General features: G+C 42.5%; 1 protein-coding gene and 1 long non-coding RNA gene across 2 annotated transcripts in view; both read left to right on the top strand.

Annotated features, from left to right (window-relative positions):
• Positions 1–918: 918 nt before the first annotated feature.
• LOC133138612 (polymeric immunoglobulin receptor-like) overlaps positions 919–26,292 on the top strand; it is a 192,544-nt gene continuing 167,170 nt past the window's right edge. The window contains exons 1-11 of the mRNA XM_061257520.1: positions 919–1,044; positions 1,534–1,860; positions 2,190–2,453; positions 2,548–2,641; positions 6,055–6,149; positions 8,259–8,296; positions 8,824–9,018; positions 9,732–9,796; positions 17,404–17,486; positions 19,179–19,505; positions 19,911–20,222. Of these exons, the coding sequence (XP_061113504.1) occupies positions 1,011–1,044; positions 1,534–1,860; positions 2,190–2,453; positions 2,548–2,641; positions 6,055–6,149; positions 8,259–8,296; positions 8,824–9,018; positions 9,732–9,796; positions 17,404–17,486; positions 19,179–19,505; positions 19,911–20,222 (1,834 nt within the window). The 5' untranslated portion in view covers positions 919–1,010. The remainder of the gene's footprint in view (positions 1,045–1,533; positions 1,861–2,189; positions 2,454–2,547; positions 2,642–6,054; positions 6,150–8,258; positions 8,297–8,823; positions 9,019–9,731; positions 9,797–17,403; positions 17,487–19,178; positions 19,506–19,910; positions 20,223–26,292) is intronic.
• LOC133138753 (uncharacterized) lies at positions 22,078–25,470 on the top strand. Its single transcript, XR_009709761.1, has 3 exons — positions 22,078–23,264; positions 24,805–24,842; positions 25,373–25,470. It is a non-coding gene; the product is annotated as an uncharacterized LOC133138753 (long non-coding RNA).

Genomic DNA, 26,292 nt, shown 5'->3' with positions numbered 1-26,292 from the left:
ACCAAATCCCCCTTCTTTGGAAGAAGGAAAAGAGCTGCCTGACTGCAGGAATCTGGCAGTGAACCCTGTTACTAATGCTCCAGCAGCCCCTCCTGAAAAATCAACCCCCAGCAGGCACCAGCAGTGTATTTGGAAGTAACCCATCACTGGCAGGAGAGGGGCCAGAATCTAACTGCCAAACCGCTGCAGTGAGCTCCTCCAGGCCCATGTCAGCATCCACAGCTGCCTGCTTCCCTGGTCCTGGCCCAGGAAGCCCCTGGAGCAGCTCTGCAGCACCCTCCTGAACACAGCTCTCCGCCCGATAGAGGCAGCGTAGAAGTCCACTGCATGCTGCCTCCATCTCCACCAGATCTACCCCACCCTCAGGAAGCAGAAGACAGACCGTCTGCTTCTTTTGGCCTGCTGAGAAAGAGAGAGGTGCAGAGGCATAAAGCCTCGCTTACCAAACCAAAAATGCTCACTACTATTGCGTCCACCAGACATTGAAACAGAATGTGCTACAGATTACTGGACATAGTGCAGATGATAGGGGAGAATCACAGAGAACCAATGATGAGTCCACGGGGGTGCCCACGTATTGCTCACTGCTAAGAAGTTACCAAGCAGCCATACACTCAGCACTGCATGTTATCTTCCACAACACGAGTCACACACACAAGTCACACACATGCACACACACATTTGTACATGGATCAATATATACACATCCAGCAATAGTGGTGAAGTATACATATAGATGATGTACAGTATACTATATTACATCATATATTACAATACATAATATATGTATTAATCATAAAATGGTCCATATGAACAGGTCAGTACCAGATTCGCAGTCCAAGTGGGGGCAGTATCCAAGAGCTTCACCCTTGCTGTATTTGCATGTAATTTCCTTTGCTCAGTTTATTACAACATACACTCAGCCAGAAGCGGAACGGACACATAAATAGTTTCTGTTTCTCTCAGACACAAGCTCCACTGAAGAACAGAAGCCTTCAGCTCCACCAGCAATGAGGCTAGCTTTTGTCTTATCCTTTCTCACAGGTAATCATCTTCCCATTGTTCTGTTAATATTTTAAACTGATTTTAATAGGCTGATATAATTCATTATTATAGTACAAGAAGTACTGTTAGTTTCTGCAATGCCAGAGTTTTAATGAACAACACATTTTATCCACACAATTACTGTCTAGCAGAAGTATGGAAACTAAAATAAAATGTTAATATCAGGCTTATAATGACCTCAAGTGTACATCAAAAGTAAGCTCTTGCAAATGTGTTCATGTAACATGTAAATTTTCTGTTATAGTTGAATTAAGTAATGTGCTTGTGGTAAGGGGCTGAATATGTTCTATGTAATAACTGGGACATCATTCACAGAGATCACATTCATGACAAATAAATGTTGTTTGAACACATGTACAGCATTAATGTAAACCATTTTTTTTTTACCATTTAGGCGACATTAAATAGTGCTAAAATGGATACAAGAGTTGAGCATTAACACCAAACACTTCTGTGCTTTTTCTTTAGGAGCCTACTCTGTAAGTGTATTAGGACCGGAGAGGGTGATAAGTAACACCAAAGGAAACGTAATGGTCCAGTGTAAATATGACGAATCTTACACCGACCATGTCAAATACTGGTGCAAAGTCAATCGGCTGATATCTTGTTATAAACTGGTCAGTACCAGTGAAGATACTCACAGCAGGATCACTATCAGAGATAATAAAACAGAGGGCGCATTTTACATCACTATGACGGACCTCACCAAGGATGATGAGGGGCAATACAAGTGTGGAATAGATATAGCACTTGGCTTCGATGAACAAGCCTTGGTGCATGTTCAAGTCAATGAAGGTATGGAGCGATCAAAACAGTGTTCTTTTCTTAACAGTGTAATGAATGTAAACCTTTAGTTCACATTGGCAACCAATCCAAACCAAAGTATCATTAGCAAATAGACCAAGGTGGGAAAATCAGTCAACAGTTTCACGCCAAGGACCTGGGTTTGATTCCCGGTCCTGCCAAAAGCCAATTATGCGGCTCTCGTGGAGCGGTATAATTGGCTCGCTGCTCCAGAGGGAGGGGCTTGTCAGGGTTAGCGGATTGCAGGGTTAGCGGCAGTAAAACAATCACAGGTCAGTATGCTGCAGATTACACAAAGAGTGTTAAATACTGGTGTAAAGATTCAGGTGCTGATGTCTGCAGCCCCGAGGTGAACACTAATGACAAAGAAAGAGAAGACATAACTCAGATCCGAGATGACCCTTCCAACAGAGAGCTTGTGATCACCATCAGAAACCTCACAGGAAACGACACAGGCTTGTACTATTGTGGAGTGAAGCAGTCTTCCTCCCACAAAGATAATCGGGTTCCAGTGAACCTGAATGTTGATGCAGGTCAGGTCATGGTCTGCATCATGGTCTGTGAAAGGATATTTGAAGATGGATGTAAGTCATTGGTGATACATATTTAATTTAATGCATATCATTTTAACCTTTCTTGAATATCTAGTCGATTCTAAAATGACAACCACATCCACAGCTCAAGTAGGACCAATTCCTGCATCCACAGCTGAAAAAGAGAATCGGATTTCAAAACAAAAACAAGAAGGATCAACATATCCAACAAATCATTTGTAAGTAAACAATAGCCATGCTGCATCATAATTGGGGTGACACAAAATAAAAAATGTAATTATACAGTACTGTACAAAAATAGAAATGTTAATAGTTTATTTTTATCAATTAAACCTGTTAAGCCCGATCGGCCTGCCGGCGGGCCGAAAAAAATACCGGCTTGATCCATCCACTAGAAAACATAATAAAACAGGGCAATGGTGTTTATTTTCAACTGTTGCTCAAAGTTTAGACCCTAATGTTCAAATGTTCGTCACAAAACACGATCGAAAATGTATTTTAGTGCATTTAGAAATGATTTTTAACCTTAAAACCGCAAATACACGATATTTACAAATGTCGGACAAGTAGAAAGAAATGGTTTTACCGTCGAACAGCCAGCTGCGGTGCGGCCATGTTTGTTGTCCTTTGAAAGGGGAGAAGCTACTGAATCGAATGAGATAAAACATTCTATAGACTACAATACCCAGCTGACCTCACATCCAGGCATAAAGATGTGCGTAAAAAACAAGCTAAAGGAAGTTTTTGGTGATTTAGAGAGTTTTATTTGACGCTGTGTTTCGACGCTGTGACGCTGTGAAAGTGTATAACGCCGACAAGGACATGGCCGAGATTTTAGCGGAGATTATGAGTCGGTCAGACTCGGCAACTATGAATTAAATCGCCTCAGAAGAGGAGGACCTGTTCGCACTACGCTGTCCCAGAAAGCCCAGGCCTAGGGGGAGGGGATGTTATTACAGTGGAACCTGAAACAGCCACGGAGTGCAGTGGGCAAACGCAAAGACTGTTCCTATTTACGTTATTTGAATGTGCAATAGTTGTTTTCAAGAGTACATTGTTTACACTAATTGTGATATTTTTGTTTTCTAATTGCACATTGACATTGATCACTTTATATTTGGTTATTCTATTATTGGAGTGGACATTTTATATTGCACATTGGCATTCGTTTTTACTTTATATTTGGATATTATATTATTGTATATCATATTTAGTTGGTACAATAAAACTACTCCATTTGGAGACAAAATGATACATTTTGTTGTTTTTTTATTGATATTATACTGTGCACAAGGCTGTGCAAGGTAAATGTAATATCCAAAAGCTCCAGGAGATGGAAATAGACTCCTGTAATGGACATAAGTTGTATTTTCCAGCCAGTTTCCATTGGAAGTGGAAAATAACCCAGTTGGCACACTTTGGTGCCAAATTGTGCCAAATTGTGCCAAATTGAGTGTCCGCCTGGTAGTATCCTTACTAAAACCTTTGTGGAGGCTTTGCCCTTTGCTCAAATTCTATCTAAATGTGGTACATTTGTAGTCAAGGACTTGCTGAAGGTGAACAATGGCATCGGTCTACATGGAATCATTGTTGGCATGGTGTTATCCTCTGTCAGATAGGGGGGGAAAACAGGCGAGGATAGAAATTTCACATTTCTCCTTTGGTTTATTCCAATTTACTCAGGCATAGTAACAGTCACAATCTTTTCACACATTGGGAATACATCTCTGAGGTCCCTAGATGTCCATAGACACCAAGAACATGCATATGAACCTTACTATTGTGGAGCAATTCTTCATTTACTTTGGGTATGTCTTTTTAGGCGTTTTTTCTGAAAATATGGCCAGGGCTTAAAAAATGCAAAGTGAGTGAACAGAAGAAAAATCAAAATCAAATCAATATTTGGTGTGACCACGCTTTGACATCAAACCAGAATTCATTCTTCTAGGTACACTTGCAGAAAGTCAGGGAATTTGTAAGGCATATAGTCAGATGTGTGATTAACAAATTATACCAGGAGCTAATGATCATCAGTTTAAGATGTAGGTTGAAACACAATCATTAATTAAAACAGAAACAGTTGTGTACGAGGGTTAAAACTGGGTGAGGAGCAGCCAAAGTCTGCTTCCAAGGTGAGGTTGCATGGCTGAAGACAGTTATGCTGCATCAGCAAGGGTTTCCAGATGTGCTGTCCAAGCTCTGTTGAAGAAGCACAAAGAAACGGGCAATGTTGAGGACCGTAAACACAGTGGTCGGCCAAGGAAACTTAGTGGAGCAGATGAAAGACACATCATGCTTACTTCCCTTGGCAATCGGAAGATGTCCAGCGGTGCCATCAGCTCAGAATTGGCAGAAAGCAGTGGGACCCAGGTACACCCATCTCTTGTGCAGAGAATTCTGGTCAGAAGTGGTCTTCATGGAAGAATTGCGGCTAAAAAGCCATACCTCTGACGTGGATACAAGACCAAGCGACTCAACTATGCACAAAAACACAGGAACTGGGGTGCAGAAAAATGGCAGCAGGTTCTCTGGACTGATGAGTCAAAATGTGAAATATTTGGCTGTAGCAGAAGGCAGTTTGTTCACCGAAGGGCTGGTGAGTGGTACAAGAATGAGTTTCTGCAGGCAACAGTGAAGCATGGTGGAGGTTCCTTGCAAGTTTGGGGCTGCATTTCAGCAAATGGAGTTGGTGATTTGGCCAGAAATAATGGTACTTATCCATCATGCAGTATCATCAGGGATTTATCTGAATAAATGTATTATACAGCAGGACAATGACCCCAAACTTACAGTCAATGTAATTAAGTCCTAGAAGTGATGGTATGGCCCCCACAGAGCCCTGATTTCAACATCATGGAGTCTGTCTGGGATTACATAAAGAGACAGAAGCATTTGAGGCTGCCTAAATACACAGAAGAACTGTGGCTAGTTCTCCAAGATGTTTGGAATAACCTACCTGCCGAGTTCCTTCAAAAACCTTGAGCAAGTATACGTAGAAGAATTGATGCTGTTTTGAAGGCAAAGCGTGGTCACACCAAATATTGATTTGATTTAGATATTTTTTCTGTTCATTCACTTCTTTTGTTCATGCATTTTGTTAATTGATAACTATTAACATTTCTATTTTTGAAAGCATTATTATTTTACAGCATTTTTTCACACCTGCCTAAAACTTTTGCACAGTACTGTATAACAATATATTACCAAGGTACCCTCAAAATAATTCAGTAAATGTTTTCTTAGAATCTCTGATAAACTTAATCATCAATATAGCCTTAGCTACATTATGGGCAAAATTGGCTCAAGAGGTAAGAGCAGTCCTCTGGCAGTTGGAGGTTTACCAATTGATCCGGTCTTTCGAAGATCGTGTTTCGAAGAGCAAGATGCCTAACCCCCAATTGCTCTTCACGAGCTAGTTGGTGCCTTGCATGGCAGCCAATCGCTGTTGATGTGTGTGTGTGAATGGGTAAAAGAGTAGCATCAATTGTACAGCGCTTTGGCTAAAGGCACGATGCCTACCATTTACCACTAGCACAGATGGATAACCTAGAACAAAGCACTCTCCATTAGTCACCAGTGTAAATAAATATGTTGACATAACCGATCATGTGAGTGTTTGTCTCGGTGATAGGAAGTCTCCGTCTATGTTGGTCCCACTCGCTGTTTCCTTTGGGGTTCTCCTCCTGCTCTGCTGTGTGGCTGCTCTTATCGTGTGCAAGATCAAACGTAAGTTCATCATTATATGACAGAAATTGTCTATTTTCTGTGTGGAAAAGCACTTGTGATTATTTTCCCCTTCCAGGTGGTATGATTATTATTGATGGCTGCTCACTTGCAGGGTAGTTTAGAATAAGAATACATGAAGTTTGGGCTCGCTGTTTGTTGGAGACTTTTCTCTACTGTTTGGAGATTGACTTCTTCAAGATTCACTTGTTCATTCTTTCTTTGAGGGAGTATGTATTGTGAATACCAAATACACCCTTGTGTAAATGTTGTTTCCTTGGTGACTGCACTTGTGGTTATCACATTGTGTGTGGTAAAGTCATGTTCTGGAGAGACATAAAGAAAAGGACAGAGTGAATCCCATGATGGCTGCTTCTGTGCAGAGCAGTCCATAAGTATTTGGACAGTGGTACAATTTCTGTTCCTTTGGCTCTGTACACCAGCAAATTGGATTTGAAATGAAACAATGAATATGAGGTTAAAGTGCAGAGGGGTGTTTATATATTACATTACATTACATTACATTAATGGCATTTGGCAGACGCTCTTATCCAGAGCAACGTACAACAGTGCAAACCCATAACCAGGGATAAGTGCGCTGAAAGACCTGAGAGGGAAGTACAATTTCAACTGCTACCTGCACAACAAAGATAAGGACCAGGGCTTATTTGATCATCTTTTTTTTTTATTTTGTTTTTCTTTCTTTTTTTAATTGTAATACCGCAACACGCAAATGGATGAACAAACCGCTACCTAGCCAAACACTGCTTACCTAGCCAAACTAAACAAACTTTCTGTTATCACAGAAAGACAACAATTAAGGTTTACAGGGAGGTAGGGAGGGACAGGGAGAGGTGCAGCTTGAAGAGGTGCGTCTTCAGTTTGCGCTTGAAGATGGAAAGAGATTCTACAGTTCTGACCTCCACTGGGAGTTCTTTCCACCACCATGGAGCCAGAACAACAGTAGTCGTGAGTGGGAGGTGGGAGTTCAGAGAGGGGGAGGTGCCAAGCGGCCTGTGGAGGCCAAACAAAAAGGTCTGGCAGGGGTGTAGGGTCTGATGATTTTTTGGAGGTAAGCTGGGGCAGACCCCTTAACTGCTTGGAAGGCTATCATATATTATATTATATTATTATATTGAATTTGATGCGAGATGACAGTGATAACAGGGCCAAGGGAACGAGTGTAAAGAGAGAAAAGAAGTGGGTCTAGGACTGAAGAATAGTCCAATAGTCCAGCTCCAGAAAGATCAAAGAAGATCTACAATAATCTACAATAATAAGTGCTGTTACAGTCAGAAGATGTTTAATCGAAGCTAAGCTATCAGCAAGAAGCCCCCGTAAAGCACCATTGTTGAAAAAACAACATGTGCAGAATCGGTTAAAATTTGGAACACATCGATTGGCCCAAAGAGGAATGGCATAACATTCTGTGGACTGATGAGAGTAAAATTGGTCTTTTCGGATCCAGTGGTCATTGATAGTACATCAGATGACCCCTGGGTACTGAATTCAAGCCACAGTACACTGTAAAGACAGTGAAGCATGGTGGCACAAAAATCATGGTATGGGAATTCATAGGAACTGTGGAATGTAGTTTGTTCATCCTGGGCTGAAATACCTGTTCCTAGGTGCCAGAAGTTGGTTGACTCAATGCAACGTAGATGCGCAGCAGTTATCAAAAACAATGGATGTGCAACTAAATATTAGTTCAGTAATTTAAAGTGAAGTTAAATCTTGAAAGATTTCTTCAGTTTATACAGTAAGTGTTTGAGTTTGAAGAGAAAAATGTTGACACTGCCATTTTTTGAACTGATTAATATTTCCATTTCTTTGCTTCCTGTAAAAGAATAATGCAGACTTGATACAATTTGTTAATGTTTTGATTTGGAATTGAATGTTTAATGTTTCCACGACATTTTAAATTTGAGTTCCTGGTGACACTGCAAAAAAACTTTTTTACCGTGTAAAATATATCACTGAAATGCTACGCTTCTTCAAACATTGCAGCCATAACTATTTATAATAAAACAATATTAATTTATTGTGGTACCACTGCTGCTGCTGTTTGAACATGTTTGCAGTCACATGAGTCTAAACTTCATTTCATTTCAGGAAACGTAAGACCAGATGTGGCAGACAAAGGGGGAAAGGTACTTTGATCTTTGATTTCGAGAACGTCTTCTTCGAAATTCCCAAGCAATCTATGATCTCCTTTAAAATATTCATGAACATTTCAAAGAAAATAATATCTGTGTTATATTTTTTACTTGCCTTGCATTGAATAACGTGGGTAGTGGTATTGTCACTTTTATAAAGTCTACAGTCATATGCATAATATAAGGAGTCTTAACTCTTGTGTTGTCTTAAGGGTAAAAAATACCAGCCACTATGTTTAACAGCAAAGAAATGAAAATAAATTTAAACTTGAAATTTGATGTCATAGTTTGTGATGAGTGACAGGTTGTTTCTTCATGCAAAATAGATTTGGGGTTTAAAATAACATTGAGCTGCTTTATTTTAGGAGTTTAGAGAGGGCGGGTCATTTCTGACCATTAGGACAAGGGGAGTATAAAGAATTTTAAGACTACACAAGGGTTAACACTTTCATTAATGTTTCTAAAGGCCTTTAGGAATGCCCCTAAAGTCGAGGCTTACCATCATTTCCGCCCTGTCACAGCCCCCAGCAGCCAATGAACCGACGTTACAGTCCCCAGCAGCCAATGAACTGACCTACGAAGAAGTGACCAATGACAGACCAATGAGCGAGGACAGTGCGCTGGAGCCGAGTGTCTGTTTGTACTCAGTAGTGGATTTACAGCAGCGCACACGGACGCCTCCAGCGGACCAAGTTCTGTACTCTACTATCAACACTGCAAGATAGGCCCTCGACTCTCACTGAACATGAAACACACCAAGATGTTCTTGTTTTTATTATTCACACCTGGGTCAAATTTATATGGGAACACTCTGACGTTCAGTCATCCGGATCTTCACCAAATGTTGCTCATCAAAATGTGTACTTGCATATGACATAATCATAATAAGAATGACATTTAATGAAAACTCAAAATTTTAAATTTCCCTCTGAATTTGGTAATAAAGATGCTTCTTTTTAAATTGACAATGGTCTGTACGAATCCAACTGTAATTTTTTTCAAATAATTTTTCCCTTTAACAATTCCCTTGTTTTCTCCGAATTTGGTAGCCAATTGTACCCTATCTTATCCAATTAGTGTTAGCTGGGGGATACACCGCCCACACCATCTTCATACTGATCCAAGAAGCCAGCTCAACCTGCCCAAAAATAATTAATCAAGCACCCTCTCCCCTTCTCCCTTTCTCTAACACCCTATACCTTGGCACCCCTATATACACCTACCTTGATTTCCCAGCCTTGTACATCAACCCCTTACTGCCCCAAGCAGACCCTCCCACCTGCCACACTGAAAAACAAAAACAGGCTCTCCACAGACCTCACCCACAGTTGTCTGTTCGTTGTGATGGTCCTGCGAATACTTTCACATAGGAGTTGTATATATTGGAATGTGTTCTGAGGGCAGCATCAGATGTGATTGGTTCTATCAGGTGCCCAATGAAGAAAGAGAGGAGGTGGGATCATTTGCAGTAGGAAGTGTGACATTGGCTGGGGGGTAAGTGTCATGTTTTGTTGGTTAGTTTATTCTGTGTGTTTGTAATTTATTATTTTTCATTTTCATGTCTGATTTTCTGTTTTCATTTATTAGTTTTTGCACTCGTCTTCCCCTGTGATGTCTGAGTCTTAATGTTTTCTCAGCCCGAGTCAGTTCCCTGTCTGCCTGCTTCACTTTCAGGTTTCGTCATTTTCCGGTTTCCCACAATTCCTTCTCAGTCTCAATTTTCTTTCTTCCTGCTTTGTCTCCATTTCATGTTTATAGATAGCACTAATATACTAATCCCAACTAATACAGAATTTGTACGGTACTAATTACATTAACACACTAATATGTTTGTCTAACTAACAAAGTAACATTCACTAGTTTTGGGATTTATAGTTTAATCACGGAACTAACATATTAATATTGTCTATTTCTGCACTGTTCTGTAGCTCCACCTCCTTGTTCTATCTGTGATTGTCTGCCTTGATTCAGCGAAGTTTTGCACCTGCTCTCCCCTATCACTATGTTCTTTAACTCTGTGCAATTGTCCACTCCCTAGTCCGGAGCCATTTGTATTTCATGTGTGTCTTTGTGAATCCAGTCCGCATCTTTTACATTACATTACATTACATTATTGGCATTTGGCAGACGCTCTTATCCAGAGCGACGTACAACAAAGTGCATATCCATAACCAGGGATAAGTTCGCTGAAAGACCCTAGAGGGAAGTACAATTTGAACTGCTACCTGTATAACAAAGATAAGGACGAGGGCCAATTTTTTTTTTTTTTTTTTTTTTTTTTTTAAACAAGAAACAAACAAACAGAGCAAAAGTGACCAAAGTTAACTATGAAAACACTGCTTACCTAGCCAACTAAAAAATACTGATACACAAAGCAAGTCACAGAGACAACAATTAAGGTTCACAGGGAGGTAGGGAGGGATGGGGAGAGGTGCTGCTTGAAGAGGTGTGTCTTCAGCTTGCGTTTGAAGGTGGGGAGAGATTCTACAGTTCTGACCTCAACGGGGAGTTCGTTCCACCACCGTGGAGCCAGAACAGACAGCAGTCGTGAGCGTGAGGTGGAGGTTCGGAGAGGGGGAGGTGCCAAGCGGCCTGTGGAGGCTGAACGAAGAGGTTTGGCAGGGGTGTAGGGTCTGATGATTTTTGTAGATTAGCTGGGGAAGACCCCTTAACTGCTTGGAAGGCTAGCACCAATGTTTTGAATTTGATGCGAGCCATGACAGGCAGCCAGTGGAGGGTAGTAAGCAGGGGGGTGACGTGCGAGTATTTGGGAAGGTTGAAGACCAGACGAGCTGCTGCCTTCTGGATAAGTTGGAGGGGTCTGATGGCGGATGCTGGGAGGCCAGCCAAGAGGGAATTGCAGTAGTCCAGGCGGGACAGAACCATCGCTTGGACCAGGAGCTGGGTCGAGTAGGGGGTGAGAAAGGGGCGGATTCTCCGTATGTTGTATAGGAAGAACCTGCATGACCGGGTCACCGCCGCAATGTTCTCGGAAAAGGGACAGTCTGCTGTCCATCACCACGCCGAGGTTCCTTGCACTGGGTGAGGGCGTGAGTGTGGTATCCCCGAGGGAAATGGAGAGATCCAGATGGGGAGAGGTATTAGCAGGGATGAATATCATTTCAGTCTTGCCTGGGTTGAGCTTTAGATGGTGGTTGTCCATCCAGCTCTGGATGTCCCTCAGGCAAGCAGAGATGCGGGCTGAAACCTGCGTATCAGACGGCGGGAACGAGACAAAGAGTTGGGTATCGTCCGCGTAGCAGTGATAGGATAGCCCATGTGCAGTGATCACAGGGCCAAGGGAGCGAGTGTAAAGAGAAAAAAGAAGCGGGCCTAGGACTGAGCCCTGGGGAACTCCTGTGGCGAGGGGCCGAGGTGTCGATACCGAACCAGCCCAGGCAACCTGGAAGGAGCGACCAGAGAGGTAGGACTCAATCCAGTCCAGGGCTGTGCCACAGATGCCCGTTGCTGACAGGGCAGACAGGAGGATGGAGTGATCCACAGTGTCGAAGGCAGCAGAGAGATCTAGAAGAATGAGGACAGAGGAGAGGGAGGCTGCTCGTGCGGCATGGAGTGACTGACGGAGAGGAGTGCAGTCTCTGTCGAGTGGCCGGATCTGAAGCCAGACTGATGGGGGTCTAGCAGGTTGTTGTTAGAAAAGAAAGAAGAAAGTTGAGTAGAAGCGGCTCGTTCTATAGTTTTAGAAAGGAAAGGAAGAAGAGATACTGGGCGGTAGTTCTGGATGATGGAGGGATCCAGAGTAGGCTTTTTTAGCAGCGGAGTGATGTGGGCCCTCTTGGAAGATGCCGGAAAACAGCCGGAAGACAGGGAGGAGTTGACAAGGGAGGTGACAAATGGGAGAATGTCAGGTGTGATAGTTTGGAGAAGAGAAGAGGGGATAGGGTCAAGGGCACAGGTTGTGGGGCGGTGGGAGAGCAGGAGTTGAGAAACATCAGAGTCTGTAAGGGGGGAGAAAGTAGAAAAAGAAGGGATGGGCCTAGAGGGGGGGAAGGGCACAGTGAGGGGGGCGGTGGTTGTAAAGGATCTGCGGATGACTGTGACCTTCTCATCGAAGAAATCAGCAAAGTCATCAGCAGCGAATGAGGACTGAGGAGGAGGAGCCGGTGCGTTGAGGAGAGAGGAGAAAATAGAGAAAAGTTTCCGGAGGTTAGAACCGGATGTAAAACCCCACAGCTAACCCAATGACGGAATTTAGCGGGGGCCGAAGGGGGATTTGCGTGCTTCTCCTTCTGGCGTTGCTGGGAGAACATTAGTTGGGTTAATTATTATCCTCCGTACAAGAACAGAGCACAATTATGTTTAAGAATATACTGGGTCCGTTGCCATGGGTCGGATATGGATTGACCTGCCCCATATCCCGTTTATAGCTGGCCAGAAACGGATCAGTACAATTCTTAATATTCTCCGTTCTCAAACGGGGCCGTATTGTACGCTTAGTGGTTACTATAGTTTTACTCGTTTATCTGACTCCATTTAAAATATAATTTAGAAATTTGGGTTTGCAACTTACGCGGACCTCGGGAGTGATTACATTCGACTTGTACCTGCGCCACCATTACTCAATAGATGCTCCCGGGATTAGCATTACTGCTGAAATCTCAGTTCGGTGGAGAACTCAGAGGCTGCCGGTCCAATCAACACAATACATGCAAACCTGCCATGATATTTGCGAGCCCAGGTCGGCGTAGCATTGTCTGGGCTCCTTAGAGCTAATTTGGCAGGAACCGGCGCTATCGTAACGCCCATGGGTTCCCTTCGCACCAGATTACAAGAGCCTTGCGTCGCCCGACCCTTTAAGGGACAGAAATTGCTGGCCTCACAACTTAGAACTATCACAGGTGTACCGCCCCGCCGATCGGTCAGTCTTTTGGCCACCATTTCCCCCTGAGTATTTCAGTTGTAATTTAGGCTGAAAAGGTACAAGATGAATTAGAGTCATGGAGATCACGCAAGTTACAAACAAAATAGTTTATTCGCAGACAGGTAGGTTATTAGCTTTAGAATATCACAATCAAGTATAAAATACACAAATTAAGAATAGAAATAGAGTAAATAATCATACCTAGCCTGCTTGGACTACACACAAACACAGAGTATAGAATATGCCGTATGGAAAGTCGAATACGATCTTCCTGATACTTACATACATACATACATACACAAGACATGTTGTGTGGGAAGTCGAATACGATCTTCCCAGATTGGTCTGTCTCCCTTGCTTTTATGCCAAATCATACGTTTGGAACCAGGCGGCAGTGCCATAAATCAACCCGGAGGGGTGGTCAAATCTGGAATTTAGACCCCCACCGTTGCGGGTTGTTGAGTAGGGAAAATGAGATGATTACCAGGAGAGGACGTGTAGGTTTTCCCTTGGGATACTGAAATTATAGTTTATTAAATTCCATTTGGTATGAAATGTATCTCATCCGATTCCTTGATTTTATCAGATCACATCCATACCAAACAGATTACCCTTATGTTTTATTATGTTGCAGTTATCATGAAACTTCCCTCCTGATTATCCATTTTACATGCAATTCCTGTTACCATTACATAAGACTTAATGCAATAATACAAGGATCACATGGGCAATGTTTTCAAGGTGTTACCGGGTCTATTTACTATCTTAATAGCAGTTTTGAATATTTAATCTAAGAGAGCAGTCACCGGTGTAATGACAGCAGTGCCCAAATGAGGGCACTGTGGCATTGTCCGGAGTCTTCCCCCTTGGAAGTGACCAGGTATGGGGTCACAGGGAGGTCACCAATGTTCGGGAGGATTCTTTTCCCATGACCCAACTGGCCTTGGACCACTCATACATCTTAACTCCCCAACAGGTAGTCTAAACAACATTGGAACCCCAGCTCTCAGGCCCCTCACACATGGCAGCCCTTCCTGACCTTAACCACCATGCTACAGGCCGCCCCATCATATCTATGAATGCTGTAGTTGGGAGTTTTCATGATAACTGCATTATGCTGTAAATATGTCTTTGTGCCTCTCATGGTAATATACCTTTTGGATAAACCTGATTTGGGTGAATGAAAGGAAAGGAGACATCCCAGACTGTTTGGTTTCGTCTCCTTATCTCCGAAATCCAGGCCTTAGAGTTCTTGACCCTAAAAGTGAGTCACCCATCTATAATTTACAGCCAGGCCCACCAGGCAGGGGGCTAACACATGGCTTCTACAGAGACAGCTCTTGCCCAGTTTCCCCTCGGCTCCTGAATGGTTATGATATCAAAGGTAGACTGTTACAAAAACTAGACCATTACACCAGTCGCACTGAACCAATCAGAATAACACCAAACATCACTATATTCTGACCTGGGATTATCATGAAACATCTTTATGCCCTCTCCAGTACTCCTGTACTCAAATCCTGTAGGAATGTGAGAAAAGGGGGGCCTCCAGGGCCCAAGAAGGCGCCTCTAAGAATCCTTCTCTAGCTCTCCCCCACAGGCATGTGTGCCAACGGTGGGGGCTAACAATGTATGCTCCAGGAGAGGGAGGTCAGCAAGCTGACCAGCGCATGAGACCAAATGTTACTTAGGACTGGCTTACACGGAGTTCTGAATTTGTGTTTGATAGTATTTAGCTTTGGCGGCAGTGACAGCGGAAGAGAATGCCGCCAGGAGAGACTGGTAAGTTGTTAGGTCTGAAGCGTCTCTGGATTTCCCCCACTTCCTCTCTGCTGCGCGGAGGCTGGCCCTGGAGGTACGGAGGGTGTCAGATATCCAAGGGGACGGGGGGGATGTGCGAGGCGGCTTTGAGACAGGGGGACAGAGGGAGTCAAAAGCAGAGGAGAGAGATGAAAGAAGGGCGGCAGATGCAGAGTCAGCGGGGAGTTTGGAGAAGGATTCGAGAGAGGGGAGTGAGGCGGTGACAGTGGTGGCAAAGGAAGAGGGTGAGAGGGAGCGGAGGTTACGGCGGGCTGAGGAAGGGTAGGTGGGAGGAGGGGGAGGAGGATGGGGAGGAAGAGGGAGGGAGAATGAGATGAAGTGGTGATCAGATGTATGCAGAGGGGTAACCGTGAAATCAGAGCATGAGCAGTTCCTCACAAAGACAAGGTCTAGGACATTGCCCGCCTTGTGGGTTGGAGGAGAGTGTTGCAGGGAGAGGCCGAAGGAGTGGAGTAGCGGTAGGAAGGCAGCAGCCTGGGAGGCTTCAAGGTGGATGTTGAAGTCTCCAAGGAGAATCAGCGGGGTGTCATCCTCAGGGAAGGAGCTGAGAAGGGTGTCTAGCTCATCAAGGAAGCTTCCCAGGGGCCCTGGAGGGCGATAGATAACTGCAATAAAAAGGTTAGTAGGGTAGGATACTGCAACAGAATGGAATTCAACCATTCAACCATCTTCGTGCGTGCCTCATTATTGTATTATTGCCCTTTTATGTGTCTCACCTGATGTTTATTAGTTAGACCGCCCTCACTCCCATGCCCCGCCTAGGTTGTCTCATTCCCCTGTGTATTTATACCTGTCCTTTTCAGCTGCACTTTGCTAGTTTCATGCTTTTGTACTTTCGCATATTTGCACTGATTACCTGTTTTTGTACCCAGCCTGCATTTTCATTATGCTCTGTCTGCCCCTTCATCTGCCTCTATTAAACCTGCCATTGTTTCCGCTACATCCCTCTGCGCATGGTTCCTCTGTTCCACCGTTGTGACAGTAAGAGCAGTCAGAGAGTTGCAGGTTTGAACCCATCCTGGGTATGTCCCTGAGCAACACACCTAATCCCCAATTGCTCCTGATGAGCTGGTTGGTGCCTTGCATGGCAGCCAATCGCCGTTGGTGTGTGAGTGTGTGTATGAATGGGTGAATGAGAAGCATCAATTTGGATAAAGGTGCTATATAAATGCCAACCGTTTACCAAGTGCAAGCCTGGTCTCCCATTAAGACCTATGTTAAGTTTGTTCAATGACTAATTTTTCCATTTAGTTACACAAAATACAAAAGATATCACAACTACAGCAAAGGCTGTCCTATCGTCCTCTCCAACCTCTCAACTGCCCCAAAATAATTTTCACTGACCGAAAGAGTCACTTTGAGTCCTACCTGATGCCAGCTGTCAGGTCAGCTTGAGTCACCTATGCACTATTTATAGGAGCACAAGGTTCACACCACGGCGTACCACCCCAAACGCTTCTCTCTTTGCTTTGTACGATCGGCCAAGAGTTTAATTCCCAATGGCCCTGTTAGCTCCCAACTCTAGTTCAGGTCTACAATAACACCACTCACAGTAGTACCGGTCTGTCCCCTCACTATGTGCTGTTCAGTCAACATGCACGACTACCAGCTGACCAGTGGTAACACAAGTACGGCCAGAACGGCTTGTCTGTGTCCAGAGGGCAAATATGGTCCTACTCCAGGTACCCCTGTGGTGCTTTCTGCTCCCTCATCCCCAGTTCCGGCTATCATCCGCTAGTTCTCTTTCCTTTAGTAAAAGGAAATAGTGGCACCCACTATTAATCCAGAGCCAGCTAGTTATTAGCCTGAGGAGGGCCTGCATCAATTGAACTGAATCCACAAGGGGGGCCTGCATCAATTGAACAGGAACCTCAACAGGTGCAGGAGCTAGCTGGGGGCCTTGAGCCACCAGAGGGGGTTGTGCTTAACCCAGAGGATGGAACAGACGAACCCGAGTTACGCTGCTATGAGCGGAGCACTCAAGGCAAAAGGCTCAGCCGCTGTCAGGACTGGGTGGTCTGGTTTACCACTAATAATGGACACCTCGCCTCGCTGTTCATAAACCATGAGGGCCGTTTGTTTTGGCACTTTTTTGTCCCTGTTCTCTCTTTCCCATCTTCCCCCTGATATCACTGCCAGCTTTATTGAATTATCACCATCAGTTGACTTGAGACTTGAGGAATGGGTCAGTCTCCCCACACAATCTGCCACCCGCCCGATGCTCCTACCGGTCTGTCGACTGCCACAACCTGGAGAGCCATTTTCTGCCTACTGATCCTGCCTAAAAGGGACGATCCATTTCCTGGCACTTTGGCTGCGTGAGCGATCTTGCAGCGTTTTTTCCAAACTGCTGTTGCTTGACCCGCTGTTTGTCTCTGTGTTTCTCTGTCACCGGGAGCTGTAGCGAGTGCTCCACGGTTGTCGACTTCGTGCTCAATCTCCACCAAAAAGGGATGATCGATGTTCTGGCAAAGTTTCCGAGTGAATGGGCTCCCAGCTGTGTGTGCTGATACTAAGATGGTGTATTGCTCTTTACTTCCTAGATTTCTGCTATCCTGTGGCAACAGGAGCAATTCCGGGCATGTGACGTCAAAACACCAAATCTGCTGCCTTACCCGGTAGTCAACCCAGAAACTACATTTAGATTACAACACTGTTCTGAAGTTCCTACCTACGCACTACTCGGAAGCAACCACAAACCTAAATTTACTTTGCATATCCTTTAAAATGAACTTTTCCTCTGGCTCTTGGGAATATAAATGTATTTGTGTTGCTTTATTTTAAAACTGTTCAAAATAATAATTATTAATCTATTTAATTTTAGAGTTTATTGAATATTGAATTGGTTTTGTTTATTTTGTTGGGGCTTTGTGCACCCCCAGATTATTTTAAATCTTCTTGTTTGTTGGTTCTTGTCTTATTTAAATGGAAATTGTATCCTCCTTGCAGTAGCCACACTTAACTTGTTCTTGTTCAGCTGCCTCCATCTCCGCCAGATGTGTGGTTACCCCGTCCTCAGAAAGCAGAAGAAAGTAGTTTCTGCTTCTTGTGGCCTGCTGAGAAACAGAGAGGTGCAGAGGCATAAAGCCTCGCTTACCAAACAGGAAATGCTTGCTACTATTGCGTCCACCAGACATTGAAACAGAATGTGCTACAGATTACTGGACATAGTGCAGATAATAGGGGAGAATCACAGAGAACCAATGATGAATCCATGGGGTGCCCACGTATTCCTCACTGCTATGAAGTTACCAATCAACCATACACTCAGCACTGCCTGTTATCTTCCACAACACGAGTCACACACACATGAGTCACATACATGCACACACACATTTGTACATGGATCAGTATATACACATCCAGCAATAGTGGTGAAGTATACATATAGATGATGTACAGTATACGATATGACATCATATATTACAATGCATAATATACGTATTAATCATAAAATGGTCCATATGAACAGGTCAGTACCAGAGTCAGTATCCTACAGCTACACTCTTGCTATATTTGCATGTAATTTCCTTTACTCAGTTTATAACTACATACACCCAGCCAGAAGAACATAAGACACAGAAATAGTTCCTGTTTCTCTCAGACACAATCTCCACTGAAGAACAGAAGCCTTCAGCTCCACCAGCAATGAGGCTAGCTTTTGTCCTATCTTTCCTCACAGGTAAACATGGACATCTTCCCATTGTTCTGCTCAAATTTTACACTGATGTTGAAAGGCTGATATAATTCATTATTTTAGTACAAGACAAAAGTACTAGTAGTTTCTGCAATGCCAGGGTTTTAATGAACTTCAAATTTTATCCACACAATTACTGTCTAGCAGAAGTATGGAAACTGAAAGAAAATAGTTTGCTTAAGATATGGCCTATAATTACCTCACGTGCATGTCAGTGGTAAGCTCTTGTATATGAGTTCATATAACCTGTAAATCTGTTATAGTTGCATTAAGTAATGTAATTGTGATAAGGTGCTGAATTATGGCCTCTGCAATTACTGTGCCATCATTCACTGAGAAAACATTCAGGACAAATCAATGTTGTTTGAGCAGATGTACAAAGTATCTATGGTAAAGTATCAATGTAAAACATTTTTGGCATAGTTATAAAATGGATACACATAAATACAAAACACTTGTTTGTGCTTTTTCTTTAGGTGCCTACTCTGTAGTTGTATGGGGTCCAGGGGAGGAGAGGGCCTTGGTGGGAGACAGCCTGACAGTCTCATGTAGATATACAAATTATGTTGAGAATGTGAAATACTGGTCCAGAGACAAGTGGGGTAAGGGGTCTTTGGTAAAGTCTGACGGCACAACCAACGACAACAGAATGACGATTACTGATAATAAAGCAGTGAAAGTCTTCACTGTAACTATGAAGGATCTCAAAGAGGATGACGATGGATGGTACCAGTGTGGAATATCTATCCCTGGTTGGTTTGTGTATGATCAAACAAGTGTGGTGCACATCAGTGTCAAAAAAGGTACTATTTTTCATAGAGATTTTTCATAGTGCTATTTATCACAGGAAATGGCTGTTGAGCTCAGAGCATTGAGACATGTTCTGGAGGTGCATGAGCAAATGATCACCCCAAAATGAAGTTCTCGGTAATTTCAGAAAATATTTATATAAAGCAGTATGTGCATGGTGAACAGTACCTTATTATTATTTTATTGAATATCAATTGCTTTGGTTTTTTTTACTTTTAAAGAGCTCCTAATGCATAAGCCTTTGGAAAGAGAGTTGCATTTTGGTATATTATATGAAAATGTGGTGTAAAAATAAAAAACAAGCAATGTTTTTGAGATATAGGGATCGATCTTGGACTCAGTGACCACATCCTTGAATATCTAATTCTGTATGTATTTCTTTCATTTTTCATTCTCAGTCCAGGCTCCGATGTACGTGATAAACCAAACCAAAGGAAAAGTAACAGTCCGGTGTAAATATCACAAATCGTACACTGACTCTGTCAAATACTGGTGCAAAGGCAAGCTGCTGCTTCCATGTTCTACCCTGGTGAAAACAGGTGGCACAGATACTCACGGCAAGATCTCTATCAGAGATAATAAAACAGAGGGCACATTTTACATCACTATGACAGACCTCACCAAGGATGATGAGGGGCAGTACAAGTGTGGAATAGAAATACCACGTGCCTTGGATGAACAAGTCTCGGTGCATGTTCATGTCAGTGAAGGTATGGAGCAATGTTCATTTCTAAGCAGTGTCATGAATGTAAACATTTAGTTCACATTGGCAACCAATCCAAACCAAAGTATCATTAGCAAATTGACCTAGGTGGGAAATATGCTATTTTACACTGGTCACATCTGAGTCATATAACTCCAGAGTACATATTACTGAGTGGGTATAAGTATGTGTTCCAGGGTATACTGCTTACTTTTTCATTCATTTATTTTCTTAGTACAGCATATCGCCCTCAGATTTTGCACACTCGTGATCAAAGTTTATGATTCAGGAAATTGATCCGTTTCACTGTTTACTCAATATTTCATTATTTCATCAATAGCACAAAGGGGATTCATTATTTCATGAAATCTACACAAAGGGGATTAACTGGCCGAACTACACAGTAATGGTCACACTTAGAAACTCTGTATAAATTATTAAGCATCGCGCATTGCTTTCTAATGAAGCTACAGTAGGACACAGAGTTGGTTGCTTGCTCTCATAGAACGTTGAATGTCAGAGCTAAGCAGCTGGCACCATGCCCACAGGCTTGCACAAAGGGGTTAAAGAAGCTTTTCAAAGGAACTTTTAAAGTTTTAAAACTTTTAACCTTCCTCTAGGTGATACCATGCCTGATCTCTGGGGGCCTGTGAGTGTAACTGGCATGGCATCCAGCAGTCAAACCATCACATGTCAGTATGCTGCAGATTACACAAAGAGTGTTAAATACTGGTGTAAAGACTCAGGTGCGGATGGCTGCAGGCCCGAGGTGAACACTCATGACAAAGAAAGAGAAGACAGAACTCAGATCAGAGATGACCCTTCCAACAGAGAGATTGTGATCACCATCAGAAACCTCACAGGAAACGACACTGGCTTGTACTATTGTGGAGTGAAGCAGTCTTCCTCCCACAAAGATAATCGGGTTCCAGTGAACCTGAATGTTGATGCAGGTAAGTGTACTGTCACTGCATCATGGTTTCAGAAAGGATACTTTAAGTCAAATGTAATTCAAATGTAATTTATTAATGATATGTATTTCATTTCATGCATATCATTTTAACTTTTTTTGCATGTCTAGTCAAGGCTCAAGTAGAACCAATTCCTGCATCCACAACAGAAAATGGAATCTGGAGTTCAATTAATCAAGAAGGATCAACATATCGAACAAACCATTCGTAAGTAAACCATAATAAAAAATTCTAAACAAAAATAACAAACATTAAACAGTACAAATTATTTTTCAGAGGTTACTGCAGGAAATATTTTCTTTGAATCTCTGATAAATGTAATCATCAATATAGCCATTAGCTTCATTATGGGCGACATAAGAGCTAAGAGCAGTCGTTTACCAGTTTGATCCGGCCTTGTGTGTTTCAAAGTGTCGCAGAGCAAGACACCTAACCCCCAAATGCTCCTCACGAGCTGGTTGGTGCCTTGCATGGCAGCCAATGTTGCTGTGTGTATGTGAATGGGTAAATGAGAAGCATCAATTGTACAGCGCTTTGGCTAAAGGTGCTATATAAATGCCTTCCATTTACCACTAGCACAGATGGATAACCTAGAACAAAGCACTCTCCATTAGTCACCAGTGTAAATGAATATGTTGACATAACCGATCATGTGAGTGTTTGTCTCAGTGATAGGAAGTCTCCGTCTATGTTGGTCCCACTCGCTGTTTCCTTTGGGGTTCTCCTCCTGCTCTGCTGTGTGGCTGCTCTTATCACGTGCAAGATCAAACGTAAGTTCATCATTATATGACAGAAATTGTCTATTTTCTGTGTGGAAAAGGTATGATTATTCTTGATGGCTGCTCACTTGCAGGGTAGTTTAGAATAAGAACACATAAAGTTTGGGCTCGCTGTTTATTGGAGACTTTTCTCTACGGTTTGGAGATTGACTTCTTCAAGCTTCACTTGTTCATTCTTTCTTTGAGGAAGTATGTATTGTGAATACCAAATACACCCATGTGTAAATGTTGTACCCTTGGTGACTGCACTTGTGGTTATCACATTGGGTGTGGTAAAGTCATGTTCTGGCGTGACCTAAAGAAAAGGACAGAGTGAACACCATGATGGCTGCTTCTGTGCAGAGCAGTCCATGAGTATTTGGACAGTGGTACAATTTCTGTTCCTTTGGCTCTGTACACCAGCAAATTGGATTTGAAATGAAACAATGAATATGAGGTTAAAGTGCAGATGGCCAGCTTTAATTTGAGGGTGTATATATATTACATTAAATTACATTAATGGCATTTGGCAGACGCTCTTATCCAGAGCAACGTACAACAGTGCAACCCCATAACCCGGGATAAGTGCGCTGAAAGACCCTAGAGGGAAGTACAATTTCAACTGCTACCTGCACAACAAAGATAAGGACCAGGGCTTATTTGATCATCTTTTTTTTCTTTTATTTTGTTTTTCTTTCTTTTTTTAATTGTAATACCGCAACACACAAATGTATGAACAAACCACTTACCTAGCCAAACACTGCTTACCTAGCCAAACTAAACATCCTGATACACAAGTAAATATCACAGAAAGACAACAATTAAGGTTTACAGGGAGGTAGCGAGGGACATGGAGAGGTGCAGCTTGAATCTTCAGTTTGCGCTTGAAGATGGAAAGAGATTCTACTGTTCTGACCTCCACTGGGAGTTCATTCCACCACCATGGAGCCAGAACAAACAGTAGTCGTGAGCGGGAGGTGGAAGTTCAGAGAGGGGGAGGCGCCAAGTGGCCTGTGGAGGCCGAACAAAGAGGTCTGGCAGGGGTGTAGGGTCTGATGATTTTTTGGAGGTAAGCTGGGGCAGACCCCTTAACTGCTTGGAAGGCTAGCACCAATGTTTTGAATTTGATGCGAGTGGAGGGAAGTAAGCAGGGGGATGACATGCAAGTGTTTGGGAAGGTTGAAGACCAGACAAGCTGCAGCATTCTGGATAAGTTGGAGGGGTCTGATGGCGGACGCTGGGAGGCCAGCCAAGAGGGAGTTGCAGTAGTCCAGACGGAACAAAACCATCGCTTGGACCAGGAGCTGGGTCAAGTAGGGGGTGAGAAAGGGGCGGATTCTCCGTATGTTGTTGAGGAATATCCTGCATGACCGGGTCACCGCCGCAATGTTCTCAGAGAGGGACAGTCTGCTGTCCATCACCACGCCAAGGTTCCTTGCACAGGGTGATGGCGTAAGTGCGGTATCTCCGAGGGAAATGGAGAGATCCAGATGGGGAGAGGAAATAGCAGGGATGAATATCATTTCAGTCTTACCTGGGTTGAGCTTTAGATGGTGGTTGTCCATCCAGCTCTGGATGTCACTCAGGCAAGCAGAGATACGGGCTGAAACCAATGTATCAGATGGTGGGAATGAGATGAAGAGTTGAGTATCGTCCGCATAGCAGTGGTAGGATAGACCATGTGCATTGATAACAGGAGCAAGGGAACAAGTGTAAAGAGAGAAAAGAAGTGGGTCTAGGACTGAAGAATAGTCCAAATGGCAAAGATTCAGCTCCAGAAAGATCAAAGATGATCTACAATAATCTGCAAGTGCTGTTACAGTCAGAAGACGTTTAATCGAAGCTAAGCTATCAGCAAGAAGCCCCCATAAAGCACCATTGTTGAAAAAACAACATAAACAACAGCAGAATCAGTTAAAATTTGGAACACATCGATTGGCCCAAAGAGAAATGGCGTAACATTCTGTGGACTGATAAGAGTAAAATTGGTCTTTTCGGATCTAGTGGTTGTTGATAGTACATCAGATGACCCCTGAATTCAAGCCACAGTACATTGTAAAGACAGTGAAGCATTGTGGCACAAAAATCATGGTATGGGAATTCATAGGAACTGTGGAATGTAGTTTGTTCATCCTGGGCTGAAATACCTAGTTTCTAGGTGCCAGAAGTTGGTTGACTCAATGCAATGCAGATGTGCAGCAGTTATCAACTAAGTATTAGTTCAGTAATTTAAAGTGAAGTTAAATCTTGAAAGAGTTCTTCAGTTTATACAGTAAGTGTTTGAGTTTGAAGAGAAAAATGTTGACACTGCCATTTTTTGAACAGTTCAATATTTCCATTTCTTTGCTTCCAGTAAAAGAATAATGCAGACTTGATACAATTTGTTCATGTTTTGATTTGGTATTGATTGTGTAATGTTTCCACGACATTTAAATTATGGACCTAAAAGCTGTTCAAAATATTAGCACTTTATTCACTTTTTTTAGCGCACTGCTATTTATTTGAATACAACTGTATTTAGTTTACTAATTCTCTTCCTCAGAATAAACAGCAACACAGCAACTGTCATGTGGGCTACTTAAGTTAGTATGCTTGCCACCCCTATGATAATAAAAATCAGAGTGGTCTCATGTACCACTTTGTCAAAAACAGAACTTTTAATGTTCAAAATTGAGTTTCTGGTGAGACTACAAAACATTTTTTTACCGTGTAAAATATATCACTGAAATGCTACGCTTCTTCAAACATTGTAGCCATAACTATTTATAATAAAACAATATTCATATAATTAAATGGTACCACTGCTGCTTAGTTTGTACATGTTTGCAGTCACATGAGTCTAAACTTCATTTCATTTCAGGTAACATAAGACCAGCTGTGGCAGACAAAGGGGAAAAGGTACTTTGATCTTTGATTTCGAGGACGTCTTCTTCGAAATTCCCAAGCAATCTATCATCCCCTTTAAAATATTCATGAACTTTTCAAAGAAAATAATATATTTTATATTTTTTACTTGCCTTGCATTGAATAACATGGGTAGTGGTTTTGTCACTTTTATAAAGTCTACAGCCATATGCATAATATAAGGAGTCTTAACCCTTGTGTTGTCTTAAGGGTCAAAAATGCCAGCCACTATGTTTAACAGCAAAGAAATGAAAATAAAATCAATTTAAACTTGAAATTTGATGTCATAGTTTGTGATGAGTGACAGGTTGTTTCTACATGCAAAATAGATTTGGGGTTTAAAATAACATTAAGCTGCTTTATTTTAGGGGTTTAGAGAGGGCGGGTCATTTTTGACCATTAGGACAAGGGGAGTATACAGAATGTTAAGGCTACACAAGGGTTAACACTTTCATTCATGTTTCTAAAGGCCTTTAGGAATGCTCCTAAAGTCAAGGCTTACCATCATTTCCGCCCTGTTACAGCCCCCAGCAGCCAATGAACCGACCTACGAAGAAGTGACCAATGGCAGACCAATGAGTGATGACAGTGCGCTGGAGCGGAGCGTCTGTTTGTACTCAGTAGTGAATTTACAGCAGTGCACACGGACACCTCCTCCAGCGGACCAAGTTCTGTACTCTACTATCAATTTCTCTACTACTGCAAGACAGCCCCTCGACTCTCACTGAACTCGACACACACCAAGATGTTCTTGTTTTTTTTATTCATACCTGGGTCAAATTTATATGGGAACGCTCTGACGTTCAGTCATTCGGATCTTCACCAAATGTTGCTCATCAAAATGTGTACTTGTGTAACCCTCATTAGTTTCACCTACTTAAAGTGAATAGTCCCTCACTTTAGCACTAGTATTAGTAGTTGGGTATTTGTAGACACTCCCTAAAACCCTACTCCTGAGGAGAAACAATCTTTTTTTTCTTTTTCCCACACTGACACCATCTACCCAGATACAGAGATTAGACAGAGGCATTTGATAAGATTTATGACAAATAGCTTATAATCACTTAGGTTAATACATACACAGAACTCGTAGAGTAAAGTAGAAGTTGACTGACATCTTGAAGATTTATAAGAAGAGCTGTTTTGGTTTATTTTGAACTTATCCTGGCTGGTTTCCCCCCTGATTTTTTTCCCCACAAGAGTGTGGTAGGACGGGACATGTTCTAATCATATGATCAGAACTTTCGAATTGAAACACGCAAAACCTTCCCCCCTACTACTCATCTCAGCTCAAGCTATTTTTTCTTTTTTCCATTTTTCTTCAATGAGATCTCCTATCAAAAAGACATTTATATATATTTTTTGGGGTTGTTGGATCCAACATAGGGTGATTTATATGATCTGAATTGATATTTCATGTTGTTCATTATAGGTGTGTGTAAGC

The sequence above is a fragment of the Conger conger genome, chromosome 10, assembly GCF_963514075.1.
Source record: "Conger conger chromosome 10, fConCon1.1, whole genome shotgun sequence".
Classification (NCBI taxonomy): domain Eukaryota; kingdom Metazoa; phylum Chordata; class Actinopteri; order Anguilliformes; family Congridae; genus Conger; species Conger conger.
This window is presented reverse-complemented; position numbering and strand designations above follow the sequence as displayed.